This window comes from Bos indicus, chromosome 7, assembly GCF_029378745.1.
Source record: "Bos indicus isolate NIAB-ARS_2022 breed Sahiwal x Tharparkar chromosome 7, NIAB-ARS_B.indTharparkar_mat_pri_1.0, whole genome shotgun sequence".
NCBI classification, from domain to species: Eukaryota; Metazoa; Chordata; class Mammalia; order Artiodactyla; family Bovidae; genus Bos; species Bos indicus.
Genome location: NC_091766.1, coordinates 60445936 through 60468464, shown reverse-complemented (window position 1 = coordinate 60468464; position 22529 = coordinate 60445936). Strand labels below are relative to the sequence as shown.

At 51.6% G+C, this 22529-nt stretch overlaps 2 protein-coding genes across 9 annotated transcripts in view; one reads left to right on the top strand and one right to left on the bottom strand.

The window, feature by feature from the left end:
• The window catches only part of IL17B (interleukin 17B), a 31994-nt gene extending 27411 nt beyond the window's left edge, over nucleotides 1–4583 (top strand). For 6 of the 7 annotated variants that reach the window (XM_070793828.1, XM_070793829.1, XM_070793830.1 and 3 more), the window contains 2 exons: nucleotides 2749–3038; nucleotides 4284–4583. In XM_070793828.1, the coding sequence (XP_070649929.1) occupies nucleotides 2749–3038; nucleotides 4284–4515 (522 nt within the window). In that variant the 3' untranslated portion in view covers nucleotides 4516–4583. Of the gene's footprint in view, nucleotides 1–13; nucleotides 656–2748; nucleotides 3039–4283 lie in introns of those variants that run through there. The other variant, XM_019965213.2, reaches the window with a different exon arrangement.
• Nucleotides 4584–9863: 5280 nt separating this feature from the next.
• Nucleotides 9864–22174, bottom strand: PCYOX1L (prenylcysteine oxidase 1 like). Of its 2 annotated transcripts, XM_019965208.2 has the most exons (6): nucleotides 22009–22174; nucleotides 17593–17799; nucleotides 15946–16120; nucleotides 13855–14066; nucleotides 11284–11424; nucleotides 9864–10833 (listed from the first exon to the last, which is right to left on the bottom strand). In XM_019965208.2, exons 1-6 carry the CDS (start codon nucleotides 22091–22093, stop codon nucleotides 10175–10177), a joined length of 1479 nt encoding a protein of 492 aa, XP_019820767.2. In that variant the 5' UTR covers nucleotides 22094–22174; the 3' UTR covers nucleotides 9864–10174. The 2 variants fall into 2 exon arrangements, with proteins under 2 accessions (XP_019820767.2, XP_019820768.2); XM_019965209.2 differs by lacking the exon at nucleotides 17593–17799.
• Nucleotides 22175–22529: the final 355 nt, after the last annotated feature.

The following is a 22529-nucleotide window of genomic DNA, read 5'->3' as shown; positions in this document are numbered from 1 at the left end:
ACTTTGGCATCCCTCACTCACTGTATAATCCTAGACAAGTCCCTTCTTCACTCTGGCCTCAGTTTCCCTGCCTGGGAGCTATGGGGGTGCCGAGGGCCTCTGAGCTCACCTGGGGCTGGCTGAGGCCGGGGTGCCTGAGGCTGTCTCCCTGGGAGATGGGGCCTGTGTCCTGCTCCTGGCCAGCGTGCTCCGAGGACATTTGCTGTCCTGACCAACGGACAGCCTGTCCCTCCTCCACCCTCGCCCCCTTGCCATCCCCCAAACTAACGAAGCTGATTGTCTTAGGTAGCCCTGTGGGTGCTGGCTGGGCGGCCGGCCGCAGGCCACAGGCGGAGGTGCCACCCGCCAGAGCCCCACCAGACACACAGGGCATTGTCCCTCAGTCAACAGCCCCTGGGCACCTCAGCCCGGCTCCTGGCTTGCCCCCACGCCCCTCACCGCCTGCCACTGCGCCAGGCCCGCCAGCTGGGAGTCCAAGGTTCCCAGGCGATGACGAGCCCACCCACCCACTCCCCCGGCAACCCCCTGACGAGCTATAATTGCTGCGCTGAGTCCTGTTGCTGCCATTCTCGTGGCGGAGGCATCTGGGGTTCCAGGCGGGCGGCAGCTGCAGGCTGATCGCCTGGCTTGCAGGATGGACTGGCCGCATAACCTGGTACGTGGCGATTCCCCACCCCACCCCCACTCCTTTTTAGGGCCTGAGTGTTTTTTTTACTTCTTCTCCATTGATTAATGGCCACCTCTGTTTGGCTTGGAATCTGCAGAGGCGAGTTCTCCCTCTGTCCTGTCCCCCAGGACGAGAGAGAAACAGAGACTGGTCTCAGAGCCTGCAGCCATGGCCAGCGGCTCCGGCTCCTGAGCTGGGTGCAGCCTCACTACACCAAGGCCCTTTCAGGCCAAAGGCAACTGAGGAGATCTTGGCAATCTCAGTTATCGGGGTTTTTCCAGAATCTCTCTGTCCTGAGATCCAGGCTGTGTGACCTTGGGCAGGTCCTTCTGTTTCTCTGTTTCCCGTCTATAAAGGGATGGAGGGAGATGGGTTCTCTTCTGAATTTCTCTGAGTGGAGAGCCAGGGTTTAAGAATGCCATGTGAGCAGCTCAGATGAGAAAGCCTATTGTTAGGGAGATGTCTTTCTGTACCAGTGACTTGAATCTGTCATGGATTTGGTGCCAAGAAATGGTTCTACCAAGAGGGGCTCTGCTGAAACTTGTTTGCAAGGGTCAAGACTGGCTGGGTAGGCAGGAGAGATCAGCATGGGCCATGCGGGTGGCGGGGTGAGGGGTACAGGGCAGGTAGGCTCAGGGAGGAGATGAAGTCCCCTCTGGAGGCTTCTCCCTTCTGACCAGCCCTGACTCCCACCCGAGTCCTGGCTGTCCTCTCCCAGCTTCCTGTGGAGTCTGCATTCTGCTGGGCACCCAGGTCCTCTCCCAGGTGAATGAGAGGCTTTCCTGATGCTGCTTGTTGTGCAGGGAGGAGTGGACAGCAGCGGGTGGGGGGGGACAAGGGGTCGGGAAGGCAGATGGTTGGGGCGTGGAGGAGTGGAGAACCAGTGTCATGGAGTTCATCAGGGGTCTTTGGCCGTGAACGGCACACATCACCAACTTCATCTCCTGCCCTCACCTCCTGTCCACTCTATTTCAGCCCCACTGTTTCCTTTCAGCAAAGTTTTAAGCCACTGAAAGTTCCTCTCACACGGTTCCCTCCCCCACCTCTACACCATGTTTAGGCTCCCTCTGCGCACATCTGCCTCTGTCTTATTCTTCAAACCTCACCAGACTTGCCCCCTTCCCCAGAAAGGCTTTGCAAGACCACCCCACTGCCACCAGGCTAAGCGGGTGTCCCTGTGTGTCTCTGACCACACGCTGTGTGGCCCCATCCTCACCCTGCTGCTAGCGAGGCTTAGGTGCTTGTTTCTTCTTCACCATCTGCTTTCCTTGCCAGACTGCAAGCTGCAGACGGGCAGGGCTGGTGGCAGGCATTCATTCACTCAGCAAATGTTCACTGAATACCTAATGCCCAGTAATGTGCAGACATGGGGGACAAGGCAGTATGTGGAAACGGATAGAGTGCTGGCTCTCACGGAGCCTGTGCTTAGTGGGGGCCTGACTTGTGAAAGGATCACACGTACACTGGAAGACAGTAGTCATGAAGGAGGCATGGGGTGCTGAGAGCTCAAGAAGGTCCACAGAGGGCTCCCTAAGGAAGTGACACTGGAGCCAAGACATGTGGGGTGACTGTAGGAAGCAGCCTGTGCGAAGTCCTTGTGCGAGAAGAGGAAGGTTCGAGAGAAGGCCTGAGGCTGAAGCATGGGTGCAAGAGGAAACCAGGTGTGATTTGAGGAGGGAGAACACAGCAGAGGTCTGGCCTGGGGAGGTGATGTTAGTAGGTTGGCATTCCAACCTATCATTGGGCAGGTGTGGAGAACTGATCGGAAGGAGCCAGGGGGAGATGGGGAGATATGGAGTACCAGGTAGGAGGCTGCTGAGCTATCCAGGAAAGTGACAGGTTGGTGCAGGTAGAGAAGTGGATGGGTGGGGAGGTTTTTAAGAGGTGCAACAGGATTTAGTGATGAATGCGGCATGCACATGTATCAATACAAGTGTGGTGGGCTGGTGGGACCAGGCCAGGGCTTGACAGGTGGCTCCCCTAGGGGCCTTTCTTCTTCCCTCCTCCTTCCTTGTGCCCTGAGTCTTGGCCTAGGCAGTGACCTGTCTCTCCCACCTTTGACCTGTGGCCTTCCTTCCCAGCTGTTCCTTCTCACCATCTCCATCTTCCTGGGGCTGGGCCAGCCCAGGAACCCCAAAGGCAAGAGAAAGGGGCCAGGGCGGCCTGGGACCCTGGCCCCTGGGCCTCACCAGTTGCCACTGGACCTGGTGTCCCGGGCAAAGCCCTATGCCCGCATGGAGGAATATGAGAGAAACCTGGCGGAAATGGTGGCGCAGCTGAGGAACAGCTCCGAGCCGGCCAGGAGGAAGTGTGAGGTCAACCTGCAGCTGTGGCTGTCCAACAAGAGGAGTCTGTCACCCTGGGGCTACAGGTAGGCCAGGCCAGGCAGCCATGGGAAAGCTTTGTGTTGGGGGCTGGCGGGGATGCCCTGCCCACTCTCCCTGTCAAGAGTGAAGACCTTGGATTCAGAGGCTTAGGTGTGCATCCTGGCTTTGCCTTTTACTGGCTGTGTGGCTTTGGGCAAGTTACTTAGCCTCTCTGAGCCTCAGATTCCTCAACTATACGTAGAGGTGACAGTCGTATCTACTCCGCTGACTTGTTAAGAAATGAGACATCTATGCCGGGCTCTGATGTTGTGCTCTCCAAGTCTCCAGGGAAGGGCCTGAAAGGCCTTCCCCTAATGCCATGTCCTCCAGCTCGCAGTGCCTTGTACACACCGCTGGTTACAGCACCTTCAGGCCGTGCTGAGTTGGCTGTGTGCACATCCATCCCTCACCTAGATGGGACCATCCCGGTGCCTGTATCAGAATCATCTAAGGATTCTCACGCCCCATCCAATCAAAATCTCCAGGGATGAGGCCCAGCAAGTAGCAATTTCTACATCTCCACATGGTTAGGATACACTGCTGGGCTTGGGTATCAAGACCCGCTGCCCCTCGGGGACAGCAGTGGTGTCTTACCTTGGTTGTAGCTCCACTTCCCTGCACAGCACCTGCCACACAGAAGGGGCCACGTGTATATGTGTTGATTAAATAATAAAGAAAAGGACTGACCCTGAGGGGTCCTCACTCACGAACCCAGGCCAAAGATTTTTAGCCACATGATTTATATCTTGAGACTCTAGAACAGTATGTTCATAGGACTTTCTGTGACAGTGTAAAGCCCAATGTGGTAGCCACTAGCCTCATGTGGCTCCTGGGCGCTTAGAACGTGGCTAGTGTCACTGAGGAGCTAGTTTTGATTCTTTTAAGCTCGAACAGCCCCATGTTGCTAGTGGCTCCCATACCTGGAATGTGGCAACTGAAAGGGTCTGTAAAGACCCTCTGAAGCCGGGCTTCTACTTTGCTGTGCCCTTGACCTTCTTGGGGATCTTATGAGTATGTAGGCACTGATTCAGGAGGTCTAGGGTAGGGGGAGGTTCTGAATTTCTAACAGGCTCCCGGGCAATGCCGACGCTGCAGGCCCACAGGTTCACTGCCTGTCCTCCACATGGCACATGCTTGCTGTGCAGTGGAAACCTGGGCCAGGAAAGGCAGGGGCGTGGTGATGGGTGTCGGTTTGTCCTTCCCGCAATCTTCCTTCTTTCTGCCCTGTGCTCTCTCCCGCGTTCCCACAGCATCAACCATGACCCCAGCCGCGTTCCTGCAGACCTGCCGGAGGCGCAGTGCTTGTGTCTGGGCTGCGTGAACCCCTTCACCATGCAGGAGGACCGCAGCATGGTGAGCGTGCCCGTGTTCAGCCAGGTGCCTGTGCGGCGCCGCCTCTGCCCGCCGCCGCCACGCCCCGGGCCCTGCCGCCAGCGCGCAGTCATGGAGACCATCGCCGTGGGCTGTACCTGCATCTTCTGAGACAGCACTCCCCATACCCCCTTGCCGAGCAAGGCGATGAAAAGTAAAGGCTGTCTTTTGTAAAGCAAGACTGTTTTTGCTCCTTGTGGCTCTGAAGCCAAAACTGGGTGGGAGGTAGATTTCAATCAATGTGGAGGAAGATTTTCCATCACCCATAGTTCAACACTGAGATGGGTTATTACAAAAACTACATTCATTTATACCATTTAAGTGTTAGTCGCTCAGTCGTGTCCGACTCTTTGCAACCTCATGGACTATAGCCTGCCAGGCTCCTCCGTCCTTGGAATTTTCCAGGCAAGAATACTAGAGTAGGTTGCTATTCCCTTCTCCAGGGCACTTTTCCCACCCAGGGACTGAACCTGGGTCTCCTACATTGCAGGCAGATTCTTTACCATCTGAGTCACCTAGGAAGTCCTTTCTACCATTTAGGACAGTCAGATACTTTCTTTGCATTTATAAGCCTTTATTTCAGTCACGTTATTGGAGTTTTATTAGTAGAAACCTATCTAGGAGTGAACAAGGGCTGATTCTCCCTGATGAAGTCATGGGCCATTGCAAACAAGCCCTTGCTGCCGGGGGTGGGGGGGAGGGGGGTTAGGGGGGTGGGGGCAGAGGAGGGTAGTGTGCAGCTGGGGGTGGGGCAGGGGGCAGGGGACTGAGACTTTGTGTTTCTAATGCAGTGGTTCCCAGGTGATACTGACGCTGCTGGTATGGGGACCACATTTTGAGAACTGCTGGCTTATACCAAGAATCTTTTCTGATCAAAAATGCAGTGTGGGGACTTCCCTGCAGTCCAGTGGTTAAACTCTGCCTTCCAATGCAGGCGGTGTGGCTTTGATCCCTGGTCGGAGAATTAAGATCCCACATGCCGTGGGGTACAGTCAAAAAGTTTAAAAAAAAAAAAAAGGCTGTATGGACTCACTTGTCCTAAAGCCCCTGCTAGCTTCTAACCCCTGGATGCTAATCCCTTGCCTGACCCCATCCATTAGACCCTTGCAATCAAATCCTCCTGTGCCCTCCTAGCCCCTGAAGCAAATCCTGAATCAGCTGTTCTAGGGGCTAAAAATACCTAGGCTCTCTGAAGACAGCTGAGGGGCTCAGGCGGTGTTTTCTGAAGGTAAGAATAGCTGGCACTTTAGAGTTAATTTTGAGAAGACGGCCAACCGCCAATGTAGAATACTTGGCTGCTCAAACTTCAGTGCCTAAAGCAGCCTTCGTTCTGAATGTTTTCAGGGTCTAATTCATGAAAGGGCAGTGGTTAGGTATGTGCCTGTCTGGGCTGGCAAGTAACTTACCTTTTTTGGTATTGTTCTAGAGTGGATACTGGTTAAAATTACCCTAGGAAGCTTCGGCCTGGTTCCAGACACATGGAAAATAGACTTCCCGTGCCAGCGCGTGCTGATGCCTTTTCAGCAGCCGCTTCTCCTCCCTGGGGGGTGGCTCTTCCCTGTGGCCCCTGCAGTCTGCTCTCCAGGCCTTAAGACTTCAGCAGCACATGAGGGGCCTCCAAGGCCTTTTTGTGGGGTAAGGGCCTGGGAGCCCCCCCAGGGTGCCCGGGGCATAGGGATCGGGTGAGGAAACTTCTAATGTGGGTGGGACTGCCTGTCCTCCTCCTATGAGAACATCAGACACGCAGAGGCTGGTGCTCAACAAACGCTCATTAATTTTATATGGATGTTGCCTTTCCCTTTTTCTGGGCTTCAGTTTTCTCAATTGTGAAGTAAGCAGTGGGATTTAGGGATCTCCAGGGTCTTCTCTGGTTTTACCATTCTGTGACTTAGGAGCCTGGCCTCATGAGCTTGGGCTGACAGTTGGCCTTTTCCAGTTCCCTGGTTTAAGGGCAGCAATGGGAAGTTCAGGATCTTTGGAGAGCCAGGTCTACACTTTTCGCCCAACTTTGTGTGCTCTAAGTGGGTTTCCTGTTTTCCACTGTCTGGTGAGAGACTCCCCCTCCACAAGAACAGAGGCCTCATCTAACTCCTTCAGAGCTCCATCTCCAACATCAGGGCAAAATAGAGGTGTAGGGATTCGTGAATGAATGCATGCACTCATCCACAGAAGCCTCTAGGGGGAGCCCATGATCTGCCCTTTGTTCCTGTTGCTTCTTCAAAGGTGGGTCAGTAGCAAGGCATTCCTCTCTCCCTCACTATTCCTCAGTTCAGTTCAGTTCAGTTCAGTCGCTCAGTTGTGTCCGACTCTTTGCGACCCCATGAATCGCAGCATGCCAGGCCTCCCTGTCCATCACCAACTCCCGGAGTTCACTCAGACTCACGTCCATCGAGTCAGTGATGCCATCCAGCCATCTCATCCTCTGTCGTCCCCTTCTCCTCCTGCCCCCAATCCCTCCCAGCATCAGAATCTTTTCCAATGAGTCAACTCTTCACATGAGGTGGCCAAAGTACTGGAGTTTCAGCTTTAGCATCATTCCTTCCAAAGAAATCCCAGGGCTGATCTCCTTCAGGATGGACTGGTTGGATCTTGCAGTCCAAAGGACTCTCAAGAGTCTTTTCCAACACCACAGTTCAAAAGCATCAATTCTTCAGCACTCAGCCTTCTTCACAGTCCAACTCTCACATCCATACATGACCACAGGAAAAACCATAGCCTTGACTAGACAGACCTTTGTTGGCAAAGTAATGTCTTTGCTTTTGAATATGCTATCTAGGTTAGTCATAACTTTCCTTCCAAGGAGTAAGCGTCTTTTCATTTCATGGCTGCAGTCACCATCTGCAGTGATTTTGGAGCCCCCCAAAATAAAGTCTGACACTGTTTCCACTGTTTCCCCATCTATTTCCCATGAAGTGATGGGACGGGATGCCATGATCTTAGTTTTCTGAATGTTGAGCTTTAAGCCAACTTTTTCACTCTCCACTTTCACTTTCATCAAGAGGCTTTTAGTTCCTCTTCACTTTCTGCCATAAGGGTGGTGTCATCTGCATATCTGAGGTTATTGATATTTCTCCCGGCAATCTTGATTGCAGCTTGTGTTTCTTCCAGTCCAGCGTTTCTCATGATGTACTCTGCATATACCCACCCCAAATTCTACCCTCTAACCACTCCTCCCCACAAAGTGCTGAGATTTTGCTTGGGTTACCTGCTCTAGGGGTGGAGTCTAGGGGGGAAGTTTTACCTGTCTATTACTTGTTGGAAAAGACTGATGCTGGGAAAGATTGAAGGCAGGAGGAGAGGGGGTTGACAGAGGATGAGATGGTTAGATTGTATCACTGACTCAATGGACATGAGTTTGCGCAAACTCCGGGAGATGGTGAAGGACAGGGAAGCCTGGTGTGCGGCAGTCCATGGGGTTGCAAAGAGTCTGTCACAACTGAGCGACTGAATAACAATGTTGCACCCAGGACTACTGAGGTGGTGTGACCTCTTTCCTGTTTCATTTGGCAGGTTGTAAGGCTGTCTTTGCAAATGCTGTCTTCTCCCAGAGAACTCTGGGCCCATGGGGCCTCTTTCCTGGCCTAAGAAGGCTAGGGTGGGCTCTGAGACCAAGGTTTCCTGCTGGTTTCCACACTCCCTTCTGCTGCCTTCAGGAATCTCTGGATTTTCCTTATAGGCAGAGAGGTAGTGGGATCCAGCTGTCATGTTTGGGCTTGTGGAAGAAGGTAGTGTAGGCATCTTGGCCTGTTTTTGTTCTGAGCTGTTCAGGCCTGCCTACCCAGACAAAGGAAGTTTCTGAGGACCAGTGAGCCCCACTGCAATCAGGCTGAGGATCAAGCGAATCTGTCCTGGTTGGCCTCTTCTGTGCACATAGCCTGAGGGATGAGAGGCTTATTAGGGACAAGTCTGATATTGGCCTTGGTCCTCCAGCCTAGTACCAGTGGTCATCAGTTACACCACGACAGCCCACAGCATCCTTATTTCAAACACAGGCCTTGACAAGAAATCATTGCATGTAGATTTCACCAGACCTGAGAGGAGGGGGAAGGAACAGCCCCATCCTGCATCTGGCTGACCTCCCTCCAGCACTCTTTCCACCCCTCTGATCTTGTATTCTGGAGATCACCTCTTCCTCAGGGCTGTTCTAAGCTGATTTGTTTAATCTCATCCCTTGTGTCCCAGGTACTGGTCTAGTAGCTAAGTCCTGAGCCATCTGCACGTGGTGTTCATTTGACCACAGGAATTGGTTCAGTAGGGGCCCAGTGAGCCCAGAGCCAGACTCTGCTTCAGGGGTTGTGAGAGAAGACCCTCTGGCCCTGGGAGCTGTTAGCGGCCATCTCTGACCACGAAAGAAATGATGACGCTGGCATTGCACTACACTCAATGCCTGCCCTGTGCCTGGACTTTAATAAGACCCTTTTATTGCTTAGGCTAGTTTGAGTTTGGTTTTTTACTACTGCCACAACCAAAAGTATTCTTACTGGTGTGTCGGCTTCCTATTTCCTATAATGACCAATGAGTGCACGCTATGTGCACTTCAAAGGCACCATCTCTTTCACTACCATCACTTCCGCATAATAAAAGCAGCTTCAGACAAGTTTGGGCCTCTGCTGCCTTGAAGGGTATTTTGTCCTATACTGAATTCAGTTAACTTTTAAGGAGAAGCTCTGGATTTCAGTTCTATGAATTCATCAAGAGACTGGGCAAATTTGTTCCTCACTTTGGGCTTTTATCTCCATCTCTACAAAAAGAGGGAAGTTAGCTGGATGATCTCTGGGACTCTTCCTGTTAGGAATTTACAATGCCAATGTCATTTGGCAGTGTCGTATCCTCATGGGGATCTGGGCCTTCCTCAGAACCAGCTTTAGCTGGTCTGGATAGGACTTGGGCATCCAGTCTCCAGCAGACTTCATCACAGCGTCCCTTTTCTCTTCTGGGTAGATATTTGGGGGGTGAGGCACAACTGCCTTCCACCAGCTGGGAACTTGTCTTCTTATAAGACAAGACTCTTAATGGACAGAATGGTCGTTTCTTCCAGTTGCCAAGGAAAAAAGTGTTCCTCTTCCTGTGGCCTGATATGTTTCCCTTTTTCCACTGGTTGCCAGGAGGCTCAGAGCTAGGCTGCCAGCTCTGCTGGGGTAACCATTTCTTCCTTGTATACTTCCAGGCATCTCCTTCAAATGCAGTGTTGTTTAAAAACTTGGATGGTGTCTAGTTAAAGTTCTTAACTAGGTACTTGCATCTAGGAAGCCTACCATAAATAGGAGCTATTATCCTGTCTTATTTATGTTTTCTCATCTTCCCTCTATTTGTAACTATCTGGTTACATATGTTTCATTGGAGGTGTTCCTTAGGTGCCTGTTGGGAGTAGACAATAAAGAAATTGGATTCAAAGTTTTCTGCCTTATATTCCCTACCACGGTTATCACCGTCTTCTACTTAGAAAACAAAGTCAGAAGCAGCTTAAGATGGACTTTTATTTCTTAAAAAAAAAAAAAATAAATAAGTGAATACATTGGCTTGAATGTTCTTCCTCTTCTTTTACTCTCCCCCTTCAAAAAAAAAAAAAAAAAAAACACCACTGTGAGAATCCTTAAGATGAAAAGGCAGAGAGTGGGTCACCAGGACCCACACTGGAGGGAAAGGACACTCCACACAGGAGGGGTCAGAGAAGGACTCTGTGGGTGCATGTGGCTTACACGATCTTGGCTGTTGTGAAGGGAGTCCTTCTTCAGCAGAGGCTGGACATTTCCAGCTCTCCTCGGAGCCCTCACAGCTCAGTCTTCACCTTATGCATCAAATCCTTTTGGTCAATCTTGTCTAGGTCCTGGTACCACCGGTTGAAAGCCAGCAGTGCCACGTTCTTGGCAGCCACAGCCGTCACCTCCACGGAGCTGGCCGCCCACTCCAGGGCATTGAGGTGGAAGAGCTGGTCATGCAGTGTGAACCGTGGGAGGGGGGTGTGGGGGCTATGGACGGGGTGGGCCTGCCACTCGGCCGTCTGGACTGAGTAATAGGAGCGAAAGAGGGTCTTCAGCTGGGACCGGAGGAGGGGCTGGGGGGACTGGACTCGCCAAACAGCGGCCTCCTGAGGCTGCTTTCGCCGGAAGCTGGCTGAGATGTTGACAGGACAGATGTTGTCCAGGGCACAGAAGAAGCTGGGGAAATCTGTGGTAAGGATATTGGCAAAGGGGAAAAGCTTAGGGTCGGGGAAGCCAAAGTAGGAAGAGTTGAGGTAGCCATGGACCAAGGAGACGACGGTGGGCTGGAAAGAGCCCTGGACGACATCGATGGGTGGGTCGAATCCTTCAAAGGCGATGGTGCTGCTGTTGTCCAGGTGCAGGGGGGTGGCGATGACCACTATGTCATAGTTGTCAGAGCCCGTGCCCGCCTCATTCTCATACCTGACCCGATACAAGGGTTTCCCCTCTGGATGGAGAGAGAGGAGAACACAAAAGTCAACTTCTTTCTCGGCTTCTACCCACTTATCTGCTGTCCAGGGCCTAGCACCGAGGGGACAAGACCCTGGGTGCAGCCGTGCCGTCCAGCTGCTGTGTCAGTTTTTCAATGCTGGTATGGTGGCAGGGCGAGCCCTGGACCGGAATCAGGAAACCCAAACTCTTTCTCTGGCTGTGGCGCTGACTAGCTAGGGAGCATGGGCAAGGCTGTGGCTCAGAGTCCTCAGTGGTCAAATGGATGGGGCTAGATGAGTGCAAGTCTCTGCTTTCTGCTCTGACATTTTAATCGGGACAACAGTGCCCTCTGGTGTCGCTTGGCAGTGCTGGGACCTGCACCCCAGCAGAGGAGTTTTAGGGATAGAGGAGGAAGTGTTCATTGTATAGGAAGGGAGTGGTTATGGCCCCTGCTCTGTCTATTTACCTGTTGGCTGCAGGGTCACAGTGGTCACCGTGGCATGGATCACGTTGGCCTTGGTGAGCTTCAGCAGACCAGAACAAACCAGCTTGTTGCCTCCCTCCACAGACCACAGGCTACCTTGGGCCCCCGCTAGAGACATGGCTCCTGGGCAAAAGGGGAGGGAGGGTGATCAGTGGCTTCTCAACCTCTAGGCAGTGGGGCTGGAGAGGCCAGCACCATCCTACTCAGGCCTCTGTCCCAGGCCAAGACTCCCCCCAACTCCTGCAGGGAGAGACAATACACAGAGATAGATACGATAGAATTCACAATGTTGTAAAGTAAAAACATTATGCTCAGTGCAAGAGCCCCTATAGAAGAACACAGATTGTATGATTCTATTTAAATAGACTGCCCAGAATGGGCAAATCCACAGAAACACAGAGCAGATTTGTGGTTGCCTAGGGCTGGAAGGCTAGGGGATGTTGGGGGAACTGATGGCTACAGGGATGAGTTTTGAGGGCAGTGAAAATGTTCTCAAATTGATTGTGGTGATGGAGACACGGGTGTATGTGTGTGCACGCTCAGTCTCTCAGTCATGTCTGGCTCTTTGCGACCCTGTGGACCGTAGCCCACCAGGCTCCTCTGTCCATGGGATTTTTTTCCAGTGAGAATTCTAGAGTGGGTTGCCATTTCTTCCTCCAGGGGATATTCCCGACCCAGGGATTGAACCCATTGCTTCTGTATTAGCAGGTGAATTCTTTATTGCTGTGTCACCAGGGAAGCCAGATGGAGACACAACTCTGAGTGGTCTGAAAGCCATTGACTCCTACATTTTAAATGCGTGCACTGCATGATACATGAATTATATATCAAAGGATACCTACAAGGTGCTGGGAGAATGAGCAGGGTCATCTTGCTGAGGGGACACTAGGCAGGACCAGAAGGCTGGGAAGGAACGAGCAGCGGCCAGAGGAAGAGTATCCTAGGCATGTGGGAGGTACTTGTTAATTATAAACCCTTTCATTCATTTATTTAGCAAAAATGGTCTGAGTGCCTATGATGGTCAGCACTGTTGTAAGGATTTCTCAGTAAACAAAGGAGAAAGATTCCCATTGGGAAGCCTGCATTCGAGTGGGAGGAGATAAAATAAGTCAATTCAGTAGCCTGGTAGGGCAAGGGGACCAGGACTCCTGGGGGTGGGAGAGGTTATGCAGCTTCAATGAAAAGGCAACATCTTCACAGAGACATGGGAAGCAAGAGTTTACTATGACTGCGTCTCCAGGAAGGTTCTTCCAGGCAGAGGGATGGCCACACAAAAGCCTCAAGGTGGGAGAGTACCTGGGACGCTGGAGACACGGCAAGAAGACCAGAGTGGCTGGTCTGGGGTGCGTGAGTGGTGAGATGGTGAGGCCTAGACCACAGGGCCCTGCAGACCACTGGAAGGACTTTGGATTTTCCCTGAAGGAAAGTAGGAGCCATTACAGTCTTACATGCAGGCCTGTCAGGATCTGTCTTTTGTTTTAAAAGGATCATCTGGGTGAGGTGTTGAGCTTGGAGGGGCCAGGGAGTGGGCAGAGGGTGGGGGACCTGGTAGGAGACTTGTAGCAATCCTGGTGAAGGATGCTAGTGCTTAGACCAAGGAAGAGGCATTGCTAGGAAGCAGTCAGGTTCTAGGTATACATGGAAGGCAAAGCAGATGGGATTTCTTGACATATGACACAAAGGGTATGAAAGAAAGCAATGATTCAAGGTTTTGGCTGTAGCAACCGAAAGGAGTAATTACCAGCCAGCCTATGGGGAGGCTGGGAGGGGCAGGCTTGAGGGGAAAGATCAGAAGCTCAGGTTTGGGTGCACTGAGTCTGAGATGCCCATTAGCTGTTCCAGTGTGGACACAGGGTGACGGCTGACACATGAGCTTGCAGTTCTGGAGACAGGTCTGGGCTAGAGGTCATGTTTGGGAGTCAGGTGGGTGGAACTGAAGCCCCAAGACTGGCTGAGCTCACCAAGGGAGGCTGAGTAGTTGAGAGCAGAGGAGGACACAGGACTGAGCCTGGGCCTTCCATGTTAGGAGGCAGGAGAGGAGAAGAACCCAGCCAAGCAGGCCAGTGAGTGCCTGTGTAGTTCCTTGGCCTTGAATGCCCCTCCCCAGCCCTCACCGCCCCAATAAAATCCTACTGTATCTTTCAAGGCCCAGAATAGTTACCACACCTTGGGGAAGATGTGCCTTGATGTCTTTCTTGGGCAGATCTGTGTCCTGTGCTGGAAGATGGTGGGTGATATATGTGCCTGCCCACCCCAGTAATGAGCTGGGAAGATGCAGTGCTCTAATAAGTGGAATCCCAGGGGCCCAGAGGTCTTAGCGGGGCAGATTATGAAACCAATCCAAACAGGAGTGGCAGAAACATCCCAGACCTGAGATCTGAGCTTCCCTTTCACTGTGAAGTGAGGTGAACACCATCTCCTGCCAACTGAGAGGACGGATGCCAGAATCAAAGGGTGTTGGGGTGATGTCATGTACTGAGTTGGGTAAATGTAAGGTTATTACAAGGAGGGCTGGGGAAGGGCAGGTGGGCAGGCTGAGGGCTGGAGGCTTACCGGCAAAGGCGGGCATCGCTGCTGACTGGCCATAGCTGGCCCGCAGAACGGCGGAGACTACGTCGTCGATAAAGCGCTGGGTGACGCCCACCTGGAGCAGGGACTCAGCCACGGAGCGCTGGGTCATGTTGACGAAGGCAGATTCTCCCAGCGAGTAGAGCAGTTCCTCCACACCCGAGAAGGCATAACCGTGGGCCTGGTACTTATAGATCCTGGGAGACATATGGACCCAGAGCTCTTGTGCAGAAAGGCCTTTCTGCTGACCACCTGCCGCTGGGTCACTGCACCTGGGGGCCCACCCCTCCTCTCCATGTAGGGGTGGGAGAGGAAGCTTGTTATGTTACCTTGGCCTATTTGCTGGCTATGGTGGGCCCGTCCCACCTTAAGGGACAGCCCAGAGGGAAGGGCAAACACTTTGGATCCCACCAGAACCTGGCTTCACATGGTGGCTCCTCTGAATGACAATCATATCACCTCTCAAGTCGCTCCCTGATGAGGTTGCAGTCCTCTTCTCACTCAGCTGGGACTGCCAAGCAGTGGTCCATGCCCACCCCCACTGACATATCCCCTCTCCAGCAACAACAGCTCTTCCCTGGCTTCTAGGACCACACTGGACCCCATGGCAGCTGCTTTATGCCAAAGTTGTCACCCTCTCTGCTGGCTTGGCCTGTCTTCCCCTGTGTCTTGGTCCAACGAGGCTCCCACTCACCCCCTCGCTAATGTCTTCTTCCCCCACGACTCTCCCCACCTTGAGGACTGGCATTTGCCTGGAGCTGTCGGCTGATGGACTTTTGGATAGTGGCCTTTGGAATGTTGCTTCTGCTCGGGCTGTTCTGTAAATGTGCCGGGTTTGGTTGTTGACAAGAAGCCCAAATGGAGGTATCCAGAAAGCAATTAGAGACTGCTTAGGTAGTGGGTCTGGAACTTAAGGGGAAACTGGGGCTCACAGGTGGAGGTTGTCTCCCACAAAAGGGAGAACTTGGTGCTGGGGTAAAATTGACAAGGGAGAAAAATATATGAAAGAGGAAAGAGAAGTGAAGAACTAACTTTGGGGATACCCAGAGAGTACAAGGAAGAAGTGCCATAAAAAAGCATAGTTATAGGAGTGGGAAGAGCAGAGAAGTGCCAGAAACCAGGAAGGAGGCCTGGAGGCCATGAACAAGTGTCTGATCCTGAAGTCTCTGCACCTAGGCCAGGAAACGGAGAACCTTTGGAAGGACTGACTGTCGGGGAGAGCTGGGGACTAGCCTGGTGAGTGAGTGGACTATGAGGGGTTGACAGAGTGACAACAGGATACTTATCCTTCTTATTTGGAGTTGATGGGGAGGGGGCTGGGGCATAAGGAGGAGGAACTGGTAAAGAAAGGTGTTTGTTCTAGATAGGCCTGGAGGACAGAAGAGTTTGTAAATGGTGGTCCACAGGTTGCTTGTGGCCTGCAGGTATGTCTTATTTGCCTTGTGAGATGAACTGGTTGCACATATTGAAAAACTAATCTCACATACAACTGGATTTCCAGTTTCTTCTGAAAAACCGGAATTTGCCCTGTAAGGCTGGCATTCCCACGTGGCCACAGGGGGTTTGAGCAGAGGGCTAGCTGCCCATTCCGATAGGGCCTGGCTCTTCAGGACCCCTCACTGCTTATCCTTCCCTTTCACTAAACTGCTTCATTTATTCATACCCCAGGCAGGCCCTTGAAGGTGGCTGAGTTTGCAACCCATGCTTTTTTTTGGCCAGAGCACAAGGGATGTGGGATTTTTTAGTTCCCTGACCAGGGATCAAACCCATGACCCTTGCACTAGAAACACAGAGTCTTAACCACTGGACCACCAGGGAAGTCTTGCAACCCATGCTTTTATTTACCAGTTTAGCTAAGGGAAAGAGGATGCCAGTGTGACAACAGGAGAGACAAGTACTGCTGTACTAAAGTAAGTCCCTTCCTGATGCTGGGGGTGTGCTCAGAGTCTGGGTGGAATTCTCACACCCAGTGAGTACCTTTTCCATTTTGACAATGTACAGTCAAGTTGGTTCCTTCTGCACCTCTTTTCCTCTCTCCCTCTGGAAGGCCCTCCCCAAGGCTCTGCCCAGCCCTACCTCATGAACTTCTCCATGACCTCCTCCACCCACATCTGCAGTCTCAGGAAGCTGATGCCGTAGTGCCACCAGAGGCGGAAGAGGTTCAGCAGGTACCAGTCTGTCTCCTCCAGCACGAAGTTCTCCCCATTGAAGATGGCGCTCCTGCCTCCCACCTCGCGCCGGTGCCGCAGCCCTGAGGAGACAATGAAGAGGCCCTTAGGTCCCCTACAGAGGCCCCCCTGAACCCCAGGGGAACCTAGCAATGCCAGAAGCTTAAATTCAGGGCCATCCTGAAGGATGGCTCCACTAAAGGGAATGTGACACTATGTTTGGTGCATCTGTGCTGCTTGTTCAACAACAGTAAACAGTGTGCTGGGGAGATGTCTGGCCCGCCTAGTCAACAAAGAAATGAAAATTAAACTCATATTCCGTTTTAGATGTTTTCCTAACAGGGATCCACTCAGCCATGAGTGAGGGAGATTCAGTCGTCATCCTGGATCGTCTAGGGGCTGAGAGCCACGGGGCTTGCTCTGGAATGGTGGCCCGGGGCACCAAGGCCACAGGGAAGAAATCACAGCTCCTGATAACCACCTGCACTCTACAACTAACAGAGCACCGAAGCTTTGGATCTCACTTCATCCTCTCACAGTCTCGGGAGAGGCAGAACAAGAGTCAGTATCCCCCAGGTAAAGATGGATGGATGGAAAATGAGGCTTAGAGATTATAGGGCCTGCCCTAAGTCATGGACTTTTCTTTCTTTCCCTCCTATTCCTGTCCCTAAATCACAAAGTTCCCCTACCCAGACGCAACCAGTAAGTATATTCCTTCACCATCCTTCTAGAGATCTTTTGTGCCAACACTTATAAATGTGTACACATCTGTGAGCTGTCTCTCCCTCCACCTACCCCCATATACTATTAATATACACAGTGGCCTGCACCTTACTGACATGTGCATCTTAAGAGAGTGTTCTATACCTGGGCATACAGGACTTGGCTACTGAATAGTCTGCTGTGTGCTTAAACAATATTTAGTCTCAGATCCTAGTGGATGGGCAGGTAGAATATTTTCAACTTTTTACTATTACAAACAGTGCTGTAACGAGTAACCTTGTGTGTCTGCTGCTCTGTACATCTGTGAGCACACTTACGGGATCACTTCTGAGAAGTGGAATTTCTGCATCCAGTGGTACATATATTTGTGGTTTTGACAGATGCTGCTGGGGTTGAATCTCAGCTCTCTCGCTTATTAGCTGTAGGGCCTTAGCCCAGGTGTATGAGCCTCAGTTGCCTTGGGAGGAGATACAGCACCCATCTTGCAGGCTGGTAGGAGGATTAGAAGTAATGTCTATGTATGACCCAGAAGGATGCCAGGTGCTTGGCAAGCACACAGCATGTGGAAGCCGTTATGATTATAGATTACTGAGAAGCAGTAAACTGATGGGGAGAGAAACTAGTCTGGGGGTGGGGCTGTCAAACCTGAATTCTAATCCGGGCTCTGCAACTAACTCACTGTGTAACCTCAGGCAAGTTCCTTCCCCTCTCTGGTCTCAGCTGCTCCATCTGTAAAATGAGGAGATTGGGCACATGACCTTCTGGCCTTGACCATCTGGGTCACCTGGGAAGGGCCCGAGGGCTGCCGCCAGCCCAAGGATGGTGCACTCACCCAGCTGCTTGACGAAACCCTGCATGTGGAGGCTCAGGGAGTGAAAGGAGGCGGCGCCACTCTCATAGTGCTGCTTGTTGACGGAGATGGTGGCTAGGCGGCCGCCCACGGTCCCCTTCTCAAACACGTCGATCTGCACCCGGGGGCCAAAGTGCTGTTGGAGGAAGTGGGCCACAGCAGAGCCCCCGATTCCAGCTCCAACCACAGCTGTCATCAGGCCCAGGAGGCAGGCGTGGGGAGAGACAGAGCAGGGGTGTGAGACTGTGGGTCACTCCTTCTCAGTCTCCTGGGCCAGTGGTTTCCTAGGTACTCGCATCTCATAGGCTTCTAACATCTCAAAAAGGAAATCTGTAGACTAGTGCTTAGTAAAGTGTTAGCTTCTCAGTCTTTCCGATTCTTTGCAACCCCATGAACTATAGCCTGCTAGGCTCCTCCACCATGGAATTCGCCAGGCAGTAAAGCTATCAAACAGCAAAGTACAACCTGCAAACTACCACCTACTATAACCCTTATTTTATAAAGAAAAAGACAAGTTAGCAGCAAAGGGGCAGGGAAGAATCTCAAAATTTATTTAAGGGAATAAATCTAGCTTTATACAAACTCATTGAAAGTCAAAGTGAAAGTCACTCAGTCGTGTCTGACTCTTTGCAACCCCATGGACTGTATGTAGCCTGCCTGGCTGCTCTGTCCATGGAATTCTCCAGGCCAGAATACTGTTCCCTTTTCTAGGGGATCTTCCCAACCCAGGGATCGAACCCAGGTCTCTCACATTGCAGGTGGATTCTTTACCATCTGAGCCACCAGGGATATTTTACTATGAATTGGTGAATACCTGGTCACTGCCAGGTAATTAGGTTAGATTAGTATTAGGAATCCACTCCTTAATCCAGGGGTTGGCAAACTACAGCCTGAGAGCCAAATCAAGGCAGATTTCTGTTTTTGTAAGGTGAAGCTTTATTGGAATGGAACCATGCACTTTCTTTTGCTTATTGGCTATGGCTCTTTCATGCCAGGCAGAGTTGAGTAAAGTTGGAACAGAGGCTATAAGCACAGCCTAAAATATTTACTCTCTGGCATTTAACTTAAGAAGTCAGCCAACCCTTGGTCTATTGCAACTTCTCACCTGACACTTAAGTCATTTCCACATCCATGTTTGCCAAGCCTCGAATGCACCCTGTGACAGATAACTAGTCACTATATAGGGCACTCTATTCCACTTTGGACTCTTGTTATAGTTTCAGCTTTTTGACATCTTTTTGGGTCTTACCTACTGTCTTTACTTCTCCTCCTTCTTTCCTTAGTTGCAAACTTAGTTCATATACCACCAATATTCTGATCCAAGTCACTGAGAAAAGTGTGTTACTGGTCAGGGCTCTGAGGTGCTGCTAGGAACCACTGACCAAACAGATAGTAATCATTACACAGCACTGAGAGGATAGTGAAGCAGCTGTGAAGCTACTGAGTTGGACAGCCACGCTACCCACAGTTTTTGCCCACCAGGTATCTAAGACACAGCTTTCCTCTCACCTGACAATCTAGTAACATATCAAAGAGAAGGAGATTTGTCCTTACTAGACCCATGTTGGGCTTTCCAGGTGGCGCAGTAGTCAAGAATTTGCCTGCCAATGTAGGAGGTACAAGAGACGCACGTTCGATCCTTGGATCAGGAAGATCCCCTGGAGGAGGAAATGGCAAAACCCACTCCAGTATTCGCGTGCGCACGTGTGCACGCGCACACACACACACACCCACTTGTTGGATCCTAAGACTACTAACTCTTGTCAAGAAGGCAAAACTACAAGTTGCTTTATGATCTGGTCTCCATTTACTTATTCCATGTCCTGCCTCAGCCTTGCAACACTCCACCTTTTTGTCTGCCTCAATTTCTTTTTTTGGCCATACCATGCAGCATATGGATCTTAATTCCTTGACCAGGGATAGAACTCGTGCCCCCTGTAGTGGAAGCACAGAGTCTCAACCACTGGACTGCCAGGTTAGTCCCCTGCCTCAGCTTCTTTTGCTGTGGAACAGACTTCGCCCTGTCAGGCCTGTGCCTTTGCCCACGTCGTTCCCTTTGTCAGAAACGCTCTGTTGTCTTTTGCCTTGCTGACCTCTGTGGCCCTTATATGTCATTCTTAGCTGGCTGGCCTGACCTGCCTAAGACAACTGTCCCTCCTACATATTCCCACAGCATACTCTCCTTACCCTGGCCTGGTCCATGGGACACTACTCAAATGATCTGTCAAGGACTGAGGGTCCCTATGTCCCCAGATTCTGGCAGGCAGTAGAGCTCACTATTGCATTTTGAAAGAACAAATTACTTCTTTATTCTCAGTGTTTACAAAGCCGCTTCCAAGGATACCCTTTAACCTTTTAAACCAAGTGCTTCCCACCCTTTCCATTTTTGACAAAGCCCTGAATTACCCTTTCCCCACCCCCCACCCCAGAGAAATTGCTATCACAAGACCTGGAAGCTGCCTAAAGGCTATAGGGAAGCAGAAGACCTCATCTCACTAAGAAATGGCTCCTTCAACACCAATGACCTGACACCTGCTCTCTAGTCTGTGGTAAGATTTGCTGGACATAGAATGAATGGAACAGAGAGGGCCCTGTAGCAATGTAGATTGGGATCCTGGAGGATAGTGGGTTTTACCAGTGAGCAGAAACCCATTCTCTGCAGAGAGAACAGCATAAGCAGGGCCCGGGTGGGATTCTGGGGGACTTTTAAGGGTCTGATGCCACACCGAGGTGTTCAGATTTGATCATGAAGCAGCCTGAGGGTTACAACATCTTAACAGGAAGCCCCTCATTCCCATTGTGGGTAGAGTCCAAGCCACTGAGGATGCACAGAGGCTCTTATCAGAGCAGTGAGGAAAATTAAGAAAGTTGCAGGAAGCTTGGCATTGCCAAATCTCTTGCCTTGATGATGCCTGGGGTGAAGTGGGTAGGACCAGCTGGAATGAGGCAGGCAGCAAGTTCTGCATTGGCAGAAATGGTTGAGCTGTGAGAAGGTCCTACCCCTTCCTCAGTGGTCACTGGTAAATGCCATGCTCTGCTGCCCTTTCTCAAGAGATGCGGGAGCCCTGCACATCAAGACCTTGCCTGCCTCATTCTTCCCCATCCTTCAAAGCCTGGCTCCAAATCCATCTCCTTCATCAAGCCTTCTCTATCCATTCCAGCTCTCAGGATTCTCTCTCCTCTGAAAACCCTAAATGTTTAGTCCTAAATTGATTTCTGGCACGCTTCAGCCTGTCTTAATCCTTTATGGCCTGAGCTGGGGTTTGGTAATGCAGACCTTAGCACTGCACTGGCCCCATTATGTCTGTGGTATTCCCATGGGGCAGCCCTCCCTCCGAGTGAGAGTCACTCCTCTCCCACACCAGAAACCCAGCATCTCTGTCTACAGGAATCTGATATATGAGGGACTTGAAAATCTTTGATTCATGTTGAATTAAAATGACAAATGTTAAGAGAAAAAAAGTATAAACAAATATGGAATGTTAGTCAGTTATATACATGATGAAGTATTTAGAAGTATGTCCTCATGTCTGCAATTTATTTTGAAAAGCATTAAAATCTAAGATGGATTAATGGACATGTGATAGGTCTGTGATAAAGCAAATATAGTAGCAGTTTCTTAACAACAGAATCTAGGTGCTGGGTAAAGAGATGATCAATGTGTAAGTCTTTCAACTTTGGTCTAGGTTTGAAAATTTTCAACATAAAATGTTGGGGGGAAAAAAGCAAATAAATAAGAAGACTGCTGTGAAAAATTCCTCATTTTGTCATTCAACAAATCTGTCCCCAGAGGACTTACCATGGTTTCTGTCTCTCCTAGAACTGTCTCCTACCCTCCATGAGGTTTTTGGCTTAGATGTTGCTTCTAGGAAGCCCTCCCAGAGCCCACAAAGACGGGTGACTGCCCTTCCTCTATATTCACAGTCTTTCTCAGCCTCAGCACTAACTTCCTTGTATTGTGCAGTCTCTCCTCCTCCGGACAGGAACTATGAACCAGTGCCTGCTACACAGACGACCCTCAATAAACCTGTGTGAATGACATCATCCAGACAGACCAGAGTCCTGGGGGCACCTGGCAAAGAGCCAGGTCGAGGGCAGATACTTAACGCCCCTGAACCTTCTGGTGAGATCAGTGACCAGTCCTGCCCCAAGGGTCTTTTCTGCCCCAGGTAGCCCTGGACACAGGCCCACGCCTCCCTCCCCATCAGCACCTTGCCTACTGCGGTCCCCTTCCTCGCCCAGTCGCAGTGCCTCGGCTCTTCTCCACCCAGCTCCTCTCCCGAGGACCCCTCCCTCGTCCAGCTGCCTTCCCCTTCCCCCATCCAGCTGCTCCCGGCTGACAACCCTTTTCCCTCGCAGCCCTCCCCAGATCTACACCCCACCCAGTCCTTCCCGCACCGATTTTACTGGGCCGGGCATCGCCTGTAGCGGCGGCAGCGAGGAGCGCGGCCAGCGCGGCGAGGAGCCGGGCAGCGTGGGCCATGGCGGGCAGCGATGGGGGCAGCACGCCGGGGCTCGGGCACTGGAGGGTTGGCGCTGGGCTCCCCGCCCCGCCCCAGCGCCCAGATGGCTCTTCCGCCTTCCAGCCTCGCTGGTCACAGCTTCTTATTGGACAAGCGGCAGTCCCTCTTCGGCACGAGGCCCTCATTAGCCGCATCTCTCTAGGGGCAGGCTCTGTCATTGGCAACTTCTCCGTCCCGCCTCCTGGATGCGGTTTCCTCATTGGCTGGCTTGTCTTGCTCCGGCGCAGGTGCGCGCGCTTTGGGTACTCAGCATCAGGACCCGGGCCCAGCTCCGGGGAGATTGATGATAGAGAAAGAACTGCAGCTTTGACGATCTCCGTTCAAATCCAACCTCTGAGCGTTAGTAGCTCTGTAACGTGCCTTCTCCGTGTCCCATACAGTCTCCTGCTCTACCTT

Coding starts and splice junctions, on each gene's coding strand:
- PCYOX1L (XM_019965208.2), bottom strand. CDS start 22,093: ATGGCCCACGCTGCCCGGCTCCTCGCCGCGCTGGCCGCGCTCCTCGCT. Junction 17,800..22,008: donor TGCCCGGCCCAGTAAAATCG/GTGCGGGAAGGA, acceptor GCCTGATGACAG/CTGTGGTTGGAGCTGGAATC. Junction 10,834..11,283: donor TGTGACCCTGCAGCCAACAG/GTAAATAGACAG, acceptor CTCTCCATCCAG/AGGGGAAACCCTTGTATCGG.